This window comes from Canis lupus, chromosome 6 (genome assembly GCF_048164855.1).
Source record: "Canis lupus baileyi chromosome 6, mCanLup2.hap1, whole genome shotgun sequence".
NCBI lineage: Eukaryota > Metazoa > Chordata > Mammalia > Carnivora > Canidae > Canis > Canis lupus.
Window position 1 is genome coordinate 64,267,614 of NC_132843.1, and position 16,871 is coordinate 64,284,484.

The following is a 16,871-nucleotide window of genomic DNA, read 5'->3' on the forward strand; positions in this document are numbered from 1 at the left end:
TCCTCACTCTTTAATTGGGGATTATGCACTGTGACTTCCTTCCAAACAATATGGTATGGGAAGATGTTTTCCATGGAGAAATCTGAAAACTACTACTACAGCTAGGTGGTCAAGGCCAACAACAGTCATACATCATGTTGATCATAGGTATCCTTGATACTATGTGAGAAGAGTGGCATTTTACCTCTCTAGTATTACTCTCAAAAACTTGTAAGTTCAGTCTAATTATGAGAAAAATATCAGTCTAGTAATGAGAAAAATTCCAATAGATGAGTTATCCTACAATATAACTGACCTCAAAACCATTAAGGTCATTGGAACGCAGAAAAGTTCGAGAAACTCACAGCCAAGAAGAACGTAGGTTGATATGACAAACTAAATATAATATGGTATCCTTGATGGGATCCTGGAACAGGAAAAGGACATGAGGTGAAAAGTAGGGAGATCTGAATAAACTATGGACTTCAGTTAACAATGTGTCATACTGGTTCATTAATTATACCAAATATACTATAGTCACATAAAAGCAGTAGGGGAATCCGTGAGGGAGGTAAATGGGAACTCTCCTGTACTATCTGTTCAATTTTGACATAATCTAAAACTTGTGAAAAGCAGCTTAATTTTATGAAGAAAAGCATGAACAGGAGGGTCTGACCTCCATTCTTATGAGAAATCATCTCATTTTTATCACAGGGAAAGAAGAAGAGGCCACTGAGCATAGAGGGCAAGGCCTGGGTTTAGAGCTCAGCTTTCCTCTATCCCCCATGTGACCTTGGACATACTCCTTAACTTCTCTATGTCTCAGACCCTTTATCTGGAAGAGAGGAGTAATACCATAGAGTTATTATGGGAATAATAAAAGGATATCCAGTACTTAAGACAGGGACCATTCCTACCAAGCATCAATGCATTCTAGCTATTGCTATTAGAAAGGGACGCTGCCACTCTCACCAAAATTATTTCTCAGGGACCTCTGTAGCTCCATATTTTCTGATTCCTCACAGTCAGAGGCAGGCATTTTGAGGTTATAAATGGCCCTCTAATGAAAAAATTGCTGAGGCCTTCTACATTTTCCACCATTAGGATGGAGTAAGTTGGTAAGTTGGTAAGGACACGTGCGATAAGGCCCCAAGAAGAGGAAGCAGGCACTCAGATCGATGGGCCTGACTAATCTGATCTTCCTTCTTCTTTCCTCACATTCTGAAACCCATCTCCTTCCCCAGGAAACAAGCCTAACTTCTCCATTTCTAACAGCTGTCTGGGGACCTGGCTCGTGATGTCCATTCAGTAATAAGGTCAGGCAAAACAACATAGGGCAAAGTAAATACTCCCAAATTAAAAGATGCCAGGATGCTAACAAGCTAAAATAATGTCATGACAGTGATAATATACCTCAGCTCTTCATGTACTTCTGGCGGCAACTGGATTACTGTGACCTAGGCATATGTGGGCTGGGAAACCACCTGAGATCCCCATACCCTTCTGAAATGGCAGGTCCAAGAGTAAAATGGTGAGAAGCCCGGGTCCTGGACCTGAGTTCAAATACCAGAGCTTGCTTAACCAGCTGCTTGATGTTAGTCAAAGTATGTAACTTTTCTGGAGCTTTCATTTACATGCCTATAAAATGAGGAAAACATCTCACAGCAAATCTGTGATAGTAAAAGGAGACACAAAGCACTTAGCAGAAGGCCTCACACTAGTAAGCACCCCAAAAATTGCAGACAGGGGCGGTGGCCAGGGTGGTGCTGGTGGTATCATCACTGGCATCATCTGCAAGGCTACAGGGTCAATCGAGTGACAGCGTCTGGTCGGGGATGCCTGTTTGCCGCTCCCTAACACTTCAAGAACCACAAGAGATTCTTAGGGGACTGATTTTTCTTCCTTCTGAACCACTGATCATTGGCATTGTTTTACTCCTCCTTAATTTTTAGAAAACTGATTTCTGCTTGGGAATCTACTCTCTTCCCTTAAAGGCACAATTCTGATTCAAGATTCTGATGACTTTTAAGACTATAATTTCTACTTTTCTTTGTCTAGTATGGATGTTTTAAAAATACCTGGCTCTCCTGTGTAGCATATTACTTCTCCATTTCTTCTTTCATTCTGCTTTTACTTTTTAAAAATATTCCTTTCACATATAGCCTTTCATTCTTTTAAATTTCAAGTTTTAAAACTTATTTTTGCTCTGTTCTTTACCCTATTTTTCTTTGCCCTATTTTTGTTGAAATAGCCAGATTAATTTCCACTGCTTTCTTAGGGTATTTGGGTTTGTTGGAATGAATATTGATTGCAAACTCTCTGGGAAGATTTTTTCAGTACTTTCCACTGTAAAGTTTCTCAGGCATTAAGGAATCATAGCCAGACTTCTTTAATCCACGTCCCTTTTCTTTAAAGTGGTTTCAATGTCTTGGATTTACTACTATTTGTATGATTCTTTACCGGTGACTCTAAAATCTAGTGCCACTATTTACAGCTTCTGGGAAAAGATTACAAAAACAACATTCATATTGTCTGAATGTGCAGAGATGAAAGCAGAATGATTTCAACAGTTTAAAGCACTGCTGTGGTATAAAAGTTTGAGAAAACAAAACACAGCACTCCAGAAAGGAAGTGAAGAGAATCAATAAAAGAAAAGGAAACAGAACTATTTTGACATTACAATAGTCATTAATGGAAAGAAATTAAAAAGTGCCATTTCCTGAAGAGTCTTAAAGCTCTTTAAATAAAGTATATAAGATAGATATGATAGAGATAATAGATAGATAGATAGATAGATAGATAGATAGATAGATAGAGATAGTATTCTAATTTCAGAGAATGCAGATTCATGGCGTCAAGTTTCTGTACGCTTAATATCCCTTCTTTATATTCTCTTCACTTCTGAATTCAATGATTATAATAAATCTGCACTAGGGAAAGTTTCCTTTTCCATCTGGTTCTGATTTTATTATTCTAAACAGACAGCATTTTATCATGTAAAAGTGTCAGCAGGAAGGACGAAAAGGGCATAGGTAGAATGAATATGGGCAGAGATGTTTTCTCCTGTCACAGGAAGTGAGTTTCCTGATTTCCAAATAGTGGCAAGTCTAGGGATTGTAGAAATAAACCTGGTATGCTTTATTATATACAACAGCCTAGCACTAACATCAGAAATTGCTATGTGGCAGATTCCAACATCTAGAAGCCTTGGAAGCTGAATTCCTTGCAACCGAAGGAATTCTTGTTTTGGCTAGATGACTTTAAAGATCCCTGAATATTGCACAAAGCCTGAACCAGGAACACTCAGGGCTGGAATTACAAGTGGGAGTCACAGGACAATCTGATAGTTTTTGAAATTCATGAAGAACACTAGTCAGTTGTGGTCCAAGACACCAGAAACCAATCTTTCATCTCAACTGTTCCATCTGTACTTCCCCATTTTCTTTCTTCTAAGTTCTTTTATCCTCTGAAAGGTTGATTAGATCCATATTTAGAAATACAAGGAAGGCTGTTATCTTGGAATTTGGAACCCTATATGAAATGTTAGCCTTGCTTTATGCTTTACATTAAAAACTGAAAAACCAAACAAGAGTTGAGGATTTTTCTGTTCGAGGTTAAGCCCAGCAGTGATTCCCCACCCACACCACACCCTATCTGCAAAACTGAAGGCATCTGTCCTAAAACAGGATGTTTACTCCTTAAAAGTTACTGAATTCCTGCTGTCTGTTTCCCACCTGAAATCACAAGAAGACAGATTCACAGCAAAGGAGAACAATGGGCACTTTGCCCTCCTCTCTTCTCCTCATCTCTGTACTGAGAATCACAATGAGCAGCTGTGATGTCAGGACTAATAACAGGCAAATCAAAGAAGATGTCTGCTTTGTTTTCCTGTTTTATCGAAACTGGTTGCACAGCCTCTCTGATCAAAGAAAAGCAGTCAAGGGTACCTCTCAAAAATTCAGTGTAATATTTGGGCCATATCTTGGTTTCTGATATTCACTTTCATTTTTGAAAATATGAAGAGAAAACTAAAAAATCTTATCCCAGGGGTCATTATACATGAAATGAACCCAGAGATCCTACATTCCAAGCACTCATTTATAAGGTCAAGAAACTGAAACTGAGAAGTGAAGTGACTGGGTCATCTGGCTGGGGAGTGACAGTGCCAATACCATCTCTGCCACCAAGTTAAGACAACAAAAATCCAGATGTTGCCAAATACCCCCAGGGGACAAAATCAGTGCATTGAGAACAGCCATAGAGCTCAATCTCCTACACATGCACCAGCCATCAGGAAGCCTTCGGTTGGTCGTGGCCCCATGGCAGATGCCAGAGCTCTGGGCTGGTGGAGGAACTTTCGATAGGTCACATATGGAATGAAGGTGCTACCCTGATTCCCTCTCAGAAAGATGGAGCAGTGACCCTAGCCAGCCCCAGAAATGATCAGGAGAAGGGTAACTCCAGAAAAAAAGACAGCAAAACAGTAATGGTGAAATGGGATGAAACATACCAAAAGGGGAAATGGGGGGAGGGTGGGGAGGAAGCGGCAAGAAAGAAGGAAAACGCGAGGAAGAAAGAGGTCAGCTGAGAGAAGGGATTTTAGCATTCCAGTGTTCGTAGGACAGAACGGCCCATTATAAGATAAAGTGGTGTATTTTCATCAGGCATAGTTTTTTTTAAAAGCCAAGTCAGTCTGAGGGAAAGGGTCAAGAACTTTCTACCAATCCATTGTGAGGCTTTAGGAAAGGACCATTGTCCCCAGATGATGGACCCCTCCGGGAGCTCTCTGTGAAGCTCTTTGTGAAGGACTCATATGCTTAAAACTGGAAAGCCCTTTAAAACAGCTTATCCTGGAGTTTCACCCACATCGCACTGTTCCTGGTGTACAATGAAGCTGAATAAAATTGTATAATAGGACTTTAAAATAATGAGCGTGATTCTTCATATCCAGGGTACAAACCAATTTCCTTTAACGTGCCACTTCCCAGAAACCTACTTAATCTCAAAACACCCCCTGGGAAACAGAAAAGCTCTGGATCTTTTTCAGACTGTTATTCTCCTTGGCGAGTTTAGGTGGCTAGTTGAATGGTAGCTCCAGATGTAACTCAATCCCAAAATGTGTGGGGAACAATACACTTATTTCTGAATCTGGTCACAGGTGGAGGTTACATTTGACAAGCTGGCCACTCAATTCTCCTTTTGTATATGCTTAAAAGGACTCATGATGAAAGGGGTCTTTTCAAAAAAATTATTATTTCAGTAAGTTTTCACAGATCAACACAATTAACAACAAAACCTCTCTAATCCTATGAGTTTCAAACCTTAAAGTGCATGGGGATCACTCAAGGATCTTAACTGAAATGGCAGGTTCTAATCTAGGTCCAGATTCTGCATTTCTAACAAGCTCCCAGGTGGTGCCGATGCTACTGGCCCACGTACCTCACTCTAAGTAAGCAGGCCGCAAGTCTAATCCATCCCCTCACCTCACCTCTGTGATTATACTGTTTCCATCCTACAGAAACTTTGTAGGGCTGACCGCTACTGCTCTTGGAAGAATTAACCCCCTTCATGATAGCTTCAGCTCTACAATTCCCCTCAACCTGATACATATGCCATCATGAAGTGGCTATACCAATTCTGTGTTATTCCCAAAATGTCATATACTGCATTTCCCTGATTTGGTCCTACGAGTCCCCCTGCTTGGATGGCTCTACCACCAAAATCTTCACCCTCCTTCAGAGCCTAGCTTAAATGCCAACTCCTCCAAGAAGCCTCCCCAATTCCTCTAAGAATAAAAGTATTTGTTCCACTTACCACATCTTGCATTTGACATTCAAATATCTACACTGGTGTGTCTGATTTTCTGGAAGGTTATGGTCCATTCAATAAAATAATAAAACTACCTAAGGACTTAAAAAGATACTCAACTTTCTAACCTTCACATCCTTGGCTTCTGAAGAAAGGATCCCATCAGCCAATTCTCTGAGGAGTTAAAATATTCCACAGGATTACCACCCAGACTTCTGGCCCCAAGATGAAAAATTAGTAAGACTACTTTCGAGCACGCTGGCATATATTCCATCTACTCAAGAACATCACTCCTATAATGGCCTGCACCCCTGCATCATGGATTTTTCTTCAGTGTCTCCTAGATTATTCTCATCAGATTAAACTATCACTCAGTTTTAAGAAACACATATAAAATGAAAAATTTTGCCTCAGATCGTTCTCCAGCCTATTTCTCTTCTCTTACAGGAAAACTCCTTCAAACTCGTCTTCTCTTAAAAAAAAAAAAAAAAAAAAGATTTGATTTATTCATTCATGAGAGACATGGAGAGAAGGCAGACATAGGCAGAGGGAGAAGCAGGCTCCCTGGACCCCAGGATCATGACCTGAGCCAAAGGTAGATGCTCAACCACTGAGACACCGAAGTACCCCTGCCCCCAACTCCTGTCTTCTCTTAGCCCATACCTCCATCTACCAAAACTGCACTTGTCAAGGGGACCAAAGACCAACAGGTTGTAAAAGCAGTAGTCTCTTCCAGGTGCCTCTCACTTGATGTATGAGCAGTATTAGACATAGTTGGTCATGTCCCCCCAAAACTCCTTTTTCACTTGTCTTCTAGACACAACTACTTCTTTCTTCTCATTCCCCGCTAGCTCCTCTGTTCCAGTCTCCTCTTGCTGGACCTTCTATTTTCCTAATCTAAACAGTGGAAGAAACTAAGGTTCAGTCTTCGGATCTTCCTCTGCTCTATACCCTTTGTTCCCAGTAGGGCATGCCCAGCTCCATAGCTTTAAATACCATGTATAAAGTGAGGGTGCCCAGATTCATACCTCAGTCCAGACTTCTCCCTGAACTCTAGACTCACCTAATTGTCTCAAAATTAGTTTAAGATGAAATTATTGACACATGCTCCCCACCACACCTGCTCCTCCTCACCAGTCTTTCTTATCTCATAAAAACAAGGTTCTATTCTATCAATTATTCACACCATGACCCTTGCAGGTATCTGAACCTCCTCTTTTTCTCTCATATGCCCCATCCGCTTCATCAGTTCAACCTGCCAGCAATACCTTTAAGATCTCTGCAGAGGCTCTTCCCACTACAAGTTACTTCTACATTCACTACTACTACTATCAATACTAATAACACTACCACTGCCACTATTACCACCACCACCACCACCACCACCGTCTCCTCCTCCTCCTCCTACTACCACCACCACTACCTACTACTACTACTACTTACCACCAGCACTACCACCACCACCACCACCACCTACTACTACTACTAGTACTACCACCACCACCACCACCACCACCATTACTACCACTACTGCCACCACCACTCCTCTTCCTCCTCCTCCTCAAGTCCATGCTACCAGCATCCCCTGCCTGGATCCTTGTGAGGGTCCTAACCAGGCTCCTTGCTGCTACTCTTGCTCCATCCAACTGCCAGTGTCTATTTTCCATGTAGAGCCAGAGCAAATAATGAAATATAAACCAGGCCATAACACCACTCTCCTCAAAACCTTCTAAAAGCTTCTTATCTCCCCTAGAATATAATATAACATCCTGCCCAAGGCCTTCGAGTCCCCATGTGATCTGGGACCCTCACTGCTTTACACGTCTCATCCCCTAGCACTTGTCACTTCATGCACTCTGCTCTAGTCCCACTCAGCTGCCTACTGTTTCTCCAGCCCTGTTCCTGCCTCACAACTTTGTCTTTATTTCCCCTGCTTGGATCTTCAATAAGCCCAGCCTGCACCCCATTCAGGACTCTGTGCCAGTGTCACCAGATCAGAAATCCCATTCTTGGTACCCTATGTGAATCAAAGTCTCCATCAGGATCTAGGATCTAGCCCCCTTGGCCTACTTCATTCTTTTTTGTGTGTGGATTCTTTGTCTCTGCTCAAATACAAACGTCCTAAGAGCTGAGATTTACTTATTTTGTTCACAGCTGTTTCCTTTAGCATAGGGCCTGGCACATGGTAGGGGCCTGATATATTTTTAGTGCATGAATAAAGGACCATCACTGGATAGTCAAAAAATAATTCAATGGTAGGAAAAATGACATTAGAAAGGAATTTTTAAAAACTCTTAAATCACATTCTTTTAGGATAATAAGTCTTCGCTAAGAGCTTGTAATGCATAGAAAAGACACACTTACTTCCTGATCACCGTCTTAGACTCCGATGAACTCGGGCTTCCATCTTCTTCACAGTTTGGGCTTGTCAGGTTTCCATACCTTTACAGATAATAACAAACAAAAAAACCCAGTCAGTGGTGGGGGGACGCAACTCTATTCTATCTCAAATGAGGTAACAGTTCCACGATTCGGGAGTAATTGAGGAAAGAAATATTTATGAAATAACATCAAAAACTGATATTGTGTGATATTTGCTTAATGGGTATATGTAGAGTCTAGACAAAAAAGTGATTTCACAATGAATCACACCACTTAAAACTTTCTCTTAATATATGATATTTCTTTGAAATCCTTTAGATGAAATTAGGCTTTTCCTCTTAGCAGGAGGATCTGGTATTAAATGGCTCAAAGATGGTACATCCGTCATGGGCTGGAGCACCCAACCCTACACTCCTGCCTCTCTGCTCTACCTACTGAAGTTAACATGGCTCTGCTTGCGTAGCTTTCACACTTAAGCTAAAATAAGCACACAATGACGACTCCATGCTATGTTATGAGTCTGGTCTCCTTGAGGGTAAGTCCTGTTGGAGAAGGGTCGTGTAAGTAATTCTGGACACTCAAGGAATAGCTGAGACAAAGACTGATGAACAGGATTTTCATGAAACGAGGAGAGCAGCTGTGGGGACATGGAGGCTGGCAACTGGGGAAGGGGACACAGGAGGATGATTTTTTAGAAACAATAGGTGCTTACATTTTTAAAATGTGTCTCATTAAAAAACTCAAAATTTACTAAATAATTAATTGGCCCCTAATTACAGTTGGCTGTTCTTCCAACCCCATATGTAAGCAAGCCTATTTCATACAAATATATCACATTTTGTTTGGTTGCAAGTTTACACTTTAAATTCTCGAGGAGGACTCTTTTTATGAACTTATAATGAATGCCCTGACAAATTTTTGCAGTTTTTCTTCCCCTGAATGAAGAATCCAGAGATTCCTTGGTATCTCACAAGCTGGTACTCTGTCCCAAAGTTTTGATCATAGAAATTCTATAATTGGTGGGTTTACATTTTTTAAAGGAACACTTTTGTCTTCTACTAATGGGATTAAAGGCCCCAGTACCCTTATGTTCCTTGTTCCTAGGATTTACAAATCCTTTTAGAAATAAAAGCCCACCATCTGGTTTGACTGAATGCCAGCCCATCTGGTCTCCCTATCACCCTATCCCAGTAGGTTCCAGGCTGCTCCCTGAGGCATCAGCCCCCCTCCCATCTACCAGCTCCTCTCCGGAGCTCATCAGCCTTATGGACTTCTTGGCCTCTTAAACCTATTTTCCACGGGCCTCCACCCTCCCTATTCCTTTTCATTCTGCCTGCACCTGTTATTTAGAGGGCTTCCAGAGCCACCCTTTGCTCTTCCGGAGATAAGAACTTAGATTAAGATTTTCAGCCTCATGTGAGCAAGGCAGGGATGGGAAATGAGATTTCTCCTAAACAGATTTTTTGGCTTTCTCCTTGGCCACCATCATAGTGAACCATGTATTCACCTTCACTCACAACAGGCTTTGTGGTTTATGTAAGTAGGAAAGATTAGGGTGAGTGCAGTGAAGAGTGGGGCTCTGGGGGAGTCACTGTACCTTCCACCTATCTGATTAGAGAGATCCATAATCTCTTCTCCTGCCAGCCCCCAGTGACTAAACGTGGGACTTAATCTTTTTGTTTTTGTCATAGTCCATGTTAGTTCATTAATTCTCTCTCTGGTTATCCAGGAAATACTGCACCTTTTATCTTCCAGCTGGAAGCTACAAGAGATGGAAAGGGAAAAATGTGTTCCTGATACTTTTCCTTTTTGAGATGTTTGTACTAAAAATTTCCTGGTCTTCCTCTTCCTTGCCTTCATGTTAGCTCCTCATACTCTGCTGCTCTTTCTCCACATTCTTCAGACTCAGAGCTGAGCTGCTGGTTGTGATGACTTGAGCACCTATCACAGGTCTCCTCTGAGAACAGGATGCCACAGGTACAGTCAGACACTGTGGAAATGGACTAAGCAACTTATGCTGGTGAATGAGGTTCAGTCTCATTAATTAACCTGGTACTGTCTGTTTGGAACGTGTGCTCAGAAGACCCCAGGGGATATTTCACTCAGCCGCTGGAGTGTCTACAAATTCATAATCAGGACCAGAATGGCTTCTTGACAATACTTTGGAGACCAGTGAGGACCATCAGGAAGAAGGCAGGGCACATGTGGCAGTATGCACAGTCCAGGTGCTCAGGCTGTCCTCCACCCAATCCACCAAGAAATCATTAGGGCTCTGCCTTTGTGACATATCCTGAATCTTAACACTTCTCATCACTTCCACCCTGGCTCAGACTACCACTACCTTTAGTCTAGATCAATGCAACAGCCACCTAATCAGTCTCCAGCCTTCAGCTCAGCTGCCACAGAGATCCTGAACGATGTAAATCCCACCATGTCACTGCTCAGCTCAGAACGCTCCTCTAGCTCCTATTTCAACTCCAAAGAAATGCCAAAGTCATATCTTCCTCATGCAGCCCTAAAGAACTTGCTCTCATGCGTCTGACCATGTCTCCTATGCCCACTCACTCTCCCTCAGCCTCACTGGCCTCCCTGATGCTCCACCCACATCTGGGCATCCTCCTGGCTCAGAATCAGTGTGCTCCTCTTCCCACCCCTGTGCCACCGGCACCTCCCTCATCTCCTGTGGGTCTCTGCTTAAATGTCACTTTATCAGTGAGGCTTACCCTGGTCACCCTATGTAAGACCAACATTCATGGCACTGCTTTATTTTCCTCCACAGCCTTTAGCACCTTCTCACATATGGTGTAATTTAGTTACCGTGTTCACTATATTAGAACACAAACTCCATGAGAAAAAGATTTCTCTTTTGCTCACTACTTGTTAGTGCTTCAAATGGTGCTGCGCACCCAGTAGACATGCTGACGGCTACTTGGTTGGGGGCAAATGAACGGTCTGGTGGGGTTCTCTAAGCAGATATGAAAACAGACTTCTCAACTATTAGGCTTAGATTTGTCACTGCAAGGGCATCATTTGGATTTCTTGCTTATACAAGTGTCATAACCTATCTGTGCCTTCATTCCTAAATGCCTAAGATCATAAAAAAAAAGCTTTAGGATAGCTAAGATTGAATCTAAAACTGAAATGCAAAAAAAAAATAAATAAAGTTTTAAGATCTTAAATCTGAGCTCTTGAAGGTATAAGCAGTATGAAAAGACAAAAAAACCCCACAATGTATATATAGTTTTACAAAGGAGACATTCAGAGTGAGATAAAATTAAAGAGTCTGTAACCCTCTGGAATTTCATGGGGAGGGGATGATTACTTGCCCCCGCATATTTCTAATCATTAAAGAGAATTAACGCCTTATAGAAAAGAAACTAGACCAGCACTGGAATCAAGAACTCTTTAATGTTCAAGCTAGGTCATTTGAGAGTTAGTTTTACTAGATTAAGAGCATTTCTTTGATGTTTCCTGGACCCTCTCATAGCTTCCCATCAAAAACCAAAGTCAAGTTCAATTCATTTACTCCAGGGGAGTAAATAAAAGGGGTGTGTGTGTGTTTAATTAATGGCAGTAGAATAGCTACAGACCAATCTGTCAACAATGTCACCTCCAATTTCTGCAAAGTCTCCCCAGGATTTAAGATCAAAGCTTCAATCTCTTAAGAAGGCTTGCCAATGAGAAACCAGCCTTCTTTAAATGGTAACTCATAAAACTTAAATTAAAATACAAATTGTCAGAATGACTTTTGACATGGTTTTTTCCCTCTATCACAAGGCAAAAGAAAGATTTACAGATGCCTCTTAAGCACAGTCTTAAGCAATTATTTACTGAGGCCTAAAAACTACTAGAAAAAGCAAAACAAAAGCATAATGTTTAACTGGTTGCTGATATTTAAACAGGAAACAGTTATTTCCAGAGGGGACAGATATTATTGTTTGGAGCCTATCTGGGTAAATGAAATGTTTAATATGTGTCTGAAGGGAGGACAGAAGTATTCGTGGTTCAAAGAAATCCTAAGATAAAGTTGTCCTCAGGGACACTCTCTCTGGTTGGGGGAGACTTTCGAACTTTTACTCCCCAATGGAAAAGGCTCAGTAACAGCAGACCAGGATGGGGGCAATCCTGAGAAGCTTTTCAGCCTCCACTTGATTCCACCACGTGACTCAATAACAAGAACAGAAAATAATTACTGAGTGTGCACCACACACCGGGTACTGCGCTAAGCACTTCATATGGATGGTTTCATTTAAATCTCACAATGATCCTATGAGATATTATTATTACTCGTATTTCACAAATGAGAAAATGAGGCTCCAAGAGCTGAGGTAATTTTCCCTTGAAGACACAGCTAATAAAAGGAGCAGAGATTTGAACCCTGACAGTCAGACTCTAGAACACAGTCTGAGTCGCTATCAAGATCATACAAGCTCAAGTTATCTTATTAATTTTGTCTCCAGTGCACTAGATTATAACTTCTTTGAGGTCGGAAACCTTATGTTTTTCATTCATTTGCTCAATCTGTCATCTTTTTAGTCATTTAGTCCTCAACCAAGGAATATTTGTTAAGGTTTACATTCAGGTACTATTCTTGGCATTGGGGATACAGCTGTGAACAAACCAAAGGTCCTGTTTTCATGGAGCATACATTGAAGTGGGGGGAGGTAAACAATAAAATGATAATTAGTGCATGTATACCAAGTCAGAGAGTGAAAAGTACAATGGAGAGAAACAAAGCAGATAGGGTTGATCAGACTTGGTAAGAGGGTCCGAGGTAGCTACCTCACACAAGATATTCAGACAAGATGATCAAGAACACCAGTGAATAAGGAGCAATGAAGTAAAGGGGAGAGAATGGGCTGAGGCATGGAGGTAACAGAGACAGATCATCAGATCATGAGGGCCTGAGAGGCCATGGTGAGGACTCTGGATTCATTCTCTCATCTTGCTCACTGCTATATCCCCTGAGCCAGCAATGAAGCCTGTTCTTTGCATACACTTAGTAAACATTTGTTAAATGAATGAACTGATATCATCTCCTGCTGGAAAGAAAGGAAAGGAATAGGGGAGGAAGGTATAGAGAGAAAGCCACTTACTGGGGATGGATGAATAACCAGAGAGGAAGAAGGAGAGGGAAGCGAGACCTCACATGAAGCTGCTGACTCTGGGGCCTCTTGGAGTCTCTGTTCCTCTAATAAACCCCAGCCCATGAACACCCAAGGCGGTTTTCTTTAACTGACCCATGGGAACACAGGTCAGGTAGGAGGAAAATGTTCAGAAGCTGACCTTGACTCAGGAGAATGATACGGGTGAAAGAGCCAGCAGATGTCTGGAACACCAACGAAGCTTTGAAGACTGTGGACTGTATTCACAGATCAGTAAGAGGGTTGTTTTTAATCACTCTAAATAATATCCTTCACGGCAGGCACTCTCCACCCAAGTCTGACCTCAGAACTGGGTCATCGCCACCAAGCCTACTTTGGAAAGGTCTTCTTACCACCATGGAGCTTGTTATTTAAGGAGAAGACAAAGGTCAAAGACTCTTTGTTCTCTTGCAAGGTGCCAGCAATACTGAGCACAGAACCCAGCAATGTGCTTTCCACTCATAAGATCTGGTTCTCTAGGCACTTTTACTATTGTTACAAAAAGACCCAGAATGAGCTACTGTCCTCTCCTCTAGGTCTTTGTGTGAAGGGCCCCGCATCTTCGATGCCTTGCAATGCTCCACATTATCTCCATCGTAGTCCCAGACAGTCAAGGCAACATTAGCAACAAAGAGTACCTAGTATTTCTGTTGCACTTCACAGTTACAAAATGCCTCACAGTTATAAAATTTTCCTTGAGAATAATACCTTCACCCCTGGCCCCAACCCAAAACTGTCTGAAGAGGAGACCAAAAGGACAAAGAGTTTATAATCCCTGTTCTTCCAGGGAATGAAAATCAAGACATCCCTCTTGCTATAACTTGCTTCCATCCAAATTTAAAATTATTCCTTAATGTGATGGGTCTCCCACCCTTGCTGTAAGATTTCTTCTTTTTTCCATTCCAAGTCCTTGTCATCCATTTCTCCCTTTTGGTCCATTATCTACCACTACAGCTTGGTGGCTCATCAGTATCTCCTCCTTCCAATTCTAGTGCATAGCAACTGTAAACAATCAACTGCAAATACATTTTGCTAGCATGCTACCATGGCTGTGGCCACAATGAAGGACAACAGAAGAAATTGGGTGTGTCTGGGGTGGCGAGAGGCCAATGCTCGGACAACCACAGAGTCTGTTAAGGGGATCAAGATTTGCCTTACGTTTAAAATGAACTAATACATTACTAACAAATCAGTGCAAGCTTGTGGCTCAGTTTTTTTCCCCCAAACACTAAAAGGTGCTACTGCAGAGCTCATCAAGAACCTGAGGAAAAACGTTATGTAAAACCTCATATAATGAATATGAAGGTAGGGCTGTGGCATCCCATCATTTTTAGGATCACTCTTCTTCCCTGTGCTACAAAACCTCAATATAGCATCAATTCACATGTCATTCTTAAGGGCTAAGTTCTCTCCTGTGCACACACATACATGTACATGTGCTCACACACATACACAGACAGGTAAAAAAAAGGGGGGGGGAATGTGAAATAAGAGAAAAGTGATAAGAAAAACAAAATTAACTCAAAAAAAAGCCCTTTTTAAAGATTCAGACACGTCTTTTAAACCATTAAATTTACTTGAAGGATATAAATGAATTTAAGTTCCAGAACCATAGATATCTGGCCCATACTGATATAAGGCAGAAGCCATGCCCTGCTCCTCTGACTCATAATGGCCACCCACATGTTGTGTCCCATCACCCATACTGGGAAGCCTATGCCTGAAGGGTTCTTAGATGAACTTGTGGAAGTCTGGGAACCCCTAAAACAGTATGCAAATTTGATGATGTATTTTTTTTTCCTATATGGCTGATCCATAGTTTTCTAGCAAATTCCTAAAGGGGCTAGTGATCAATCCCTCCCACTAACTGCTAGAAAATGGTCAAGACCACTTCTTTAGATTGTCAAAGCTGAACTGAAAACTGGAATATATTCCAGTTATTCTTCAGGATATATGTACCTTGCCTTTCAGAGTTTTTTTGTCAGTTTTATTTTGTGGGTTCCAAACAAATGCACATTTAAAAACAAATAAACAAACAAACAAACAAACAAATGCTGCCGAGCAATTTGGTACCCTTTTCTACAAAATAAGGATAACTGCATGTCTTCTCTTCCTTTGCCAAGCGAAATTTTTTTAAAAAGGAGAAAGAAAGAAAGAAAGAAAGAAAGAAAGAAAGAAAGAAAGAGAAAGAAAGAGAAAGAAAGAAAGAAAGAAAGAAAGAAAGAAAGAAAGAAAGAAAGAAAGAAAGAAAGAAAGAAAGAAAGAAAGAAAGAAAGAAAGAAAGAAAGAAAGAAAGAAAGAAAGAAAGAAAAGCTACTTCATAGAAACATTTTTTTATCTCATCTCAAGAAAAGAAAGCTAGGCTGGCTATGACCTGAGGTGAAGTCTTTTGACAGCATCCTTTCAGGGTCTACTTCACAGAACCATTACTACCAGCCCATTAAGCTAGGGTTCTACGGTCACCACATGTTCCCACAGAGAATTCCCACAGTGCTGCTGGGTGAAAGTTGGGTCCATTTGGCAAAAAGAAATAAGGATTTGCCAAAGACAACCAACCGAGGAAGGAAGGGAACTTATTTCCATTTTCCCTCAAGTGATTATGGGTTGAGTGTAATTCTAAAACAGTACCAAATGATTTTTTTCTGGTTAACCTAAAGCAATAGCATAGTCACAGAGAGAAAAGAGTAACAGTGTTTGTCTTGTTGAGGCTAAACCCTGTCCGTTGTTTCCTTCCATGCTTCCCAGGACCAAGTGAGCCATGGCTGACCAGGGCATGAGGTCCCATACAGAACAAAGATGAGGGTGAATGAACACCTGATCTTCAGCTTCCTTGAGTAGCCTATGAGCATTAGATTTTTGGAGTCAATCTCTCTGACAAGGATTCCCTGTTTTTAACAAATTGTGTTTTTAATAACTTCTCCAATAGACCAAAAATTTTATTGGTATTGTATTAGTTTTCTATTTCGGCCACAACAAATTACTACAAATTTGTGGCTTAAGCAACACGAGTTTATTATTTTATAGTTGCATAGGTCAGAAGTCCAACACATGGTATCAGCAGGACTGTGTTCCTTTCAAGAGCCTCTAGGAGATAACCCATTTAATTGCCTTTTCTAGCTTCTAGAGGTTGCCCATTTCATTGACTCATTGTCCCCTTCTTCCATCTTCAAAGCCAGCAATATAACATCTCTCTGATCCTGTCCATCCTCACATCTTTTTTTCTGATTCTCTTTTTTGCCTCTACCTTTCACTTTTAAGGACCCTTGTGATTACATTGGACCCACTCAGATAATCCAAGATAATCTCCTTATTTTAAGATCGGCTAATTAGCAACCTTAATTCTGCTTTGCCCGGAACCCAACATATTCATATTCCATGGATTAATACTGGACATTCTTGGGGTGGGGCATTATCCTGTCTGTCATGGTTGATTATGTAAGTTATTATAAATATTATATCTTTTATCATTTCATGAGCTAAACTGTTTTTCTTCACCTGATAAAGCATGAACCAGCAAGAACATGTTACCTTTCATTAAGGACATGCCTCATAGAAGTT

General features: G+C 41.1%; 1 protein-coding gene across 3 annotated transcripts in view; it reads right to left on the reverse strand.

The window, feature by feature from the left end:
* Positions 1–16,871, reverse strand: part of RGL1 (ral guanine nucleotide dissociation stimulator like 1) — a 249,980-nt gene that overhangs the window by 52,815 nt on the left and 180,294 nt on the right. For all 3 annotated transcript variants that reach the window (XM_072830925.1, XM_072830923.1, XM_072830924.1), the window contains one exon: positions 8,152–8,229. In XM_072830925.1, coding sequence (XP_072687026.1) covers positions 8,152–8,229 — 78 coding nt within the window. The remainder of the gene's footprint in view (positions 1–8,151; positions 8,230–16,871) is intronic.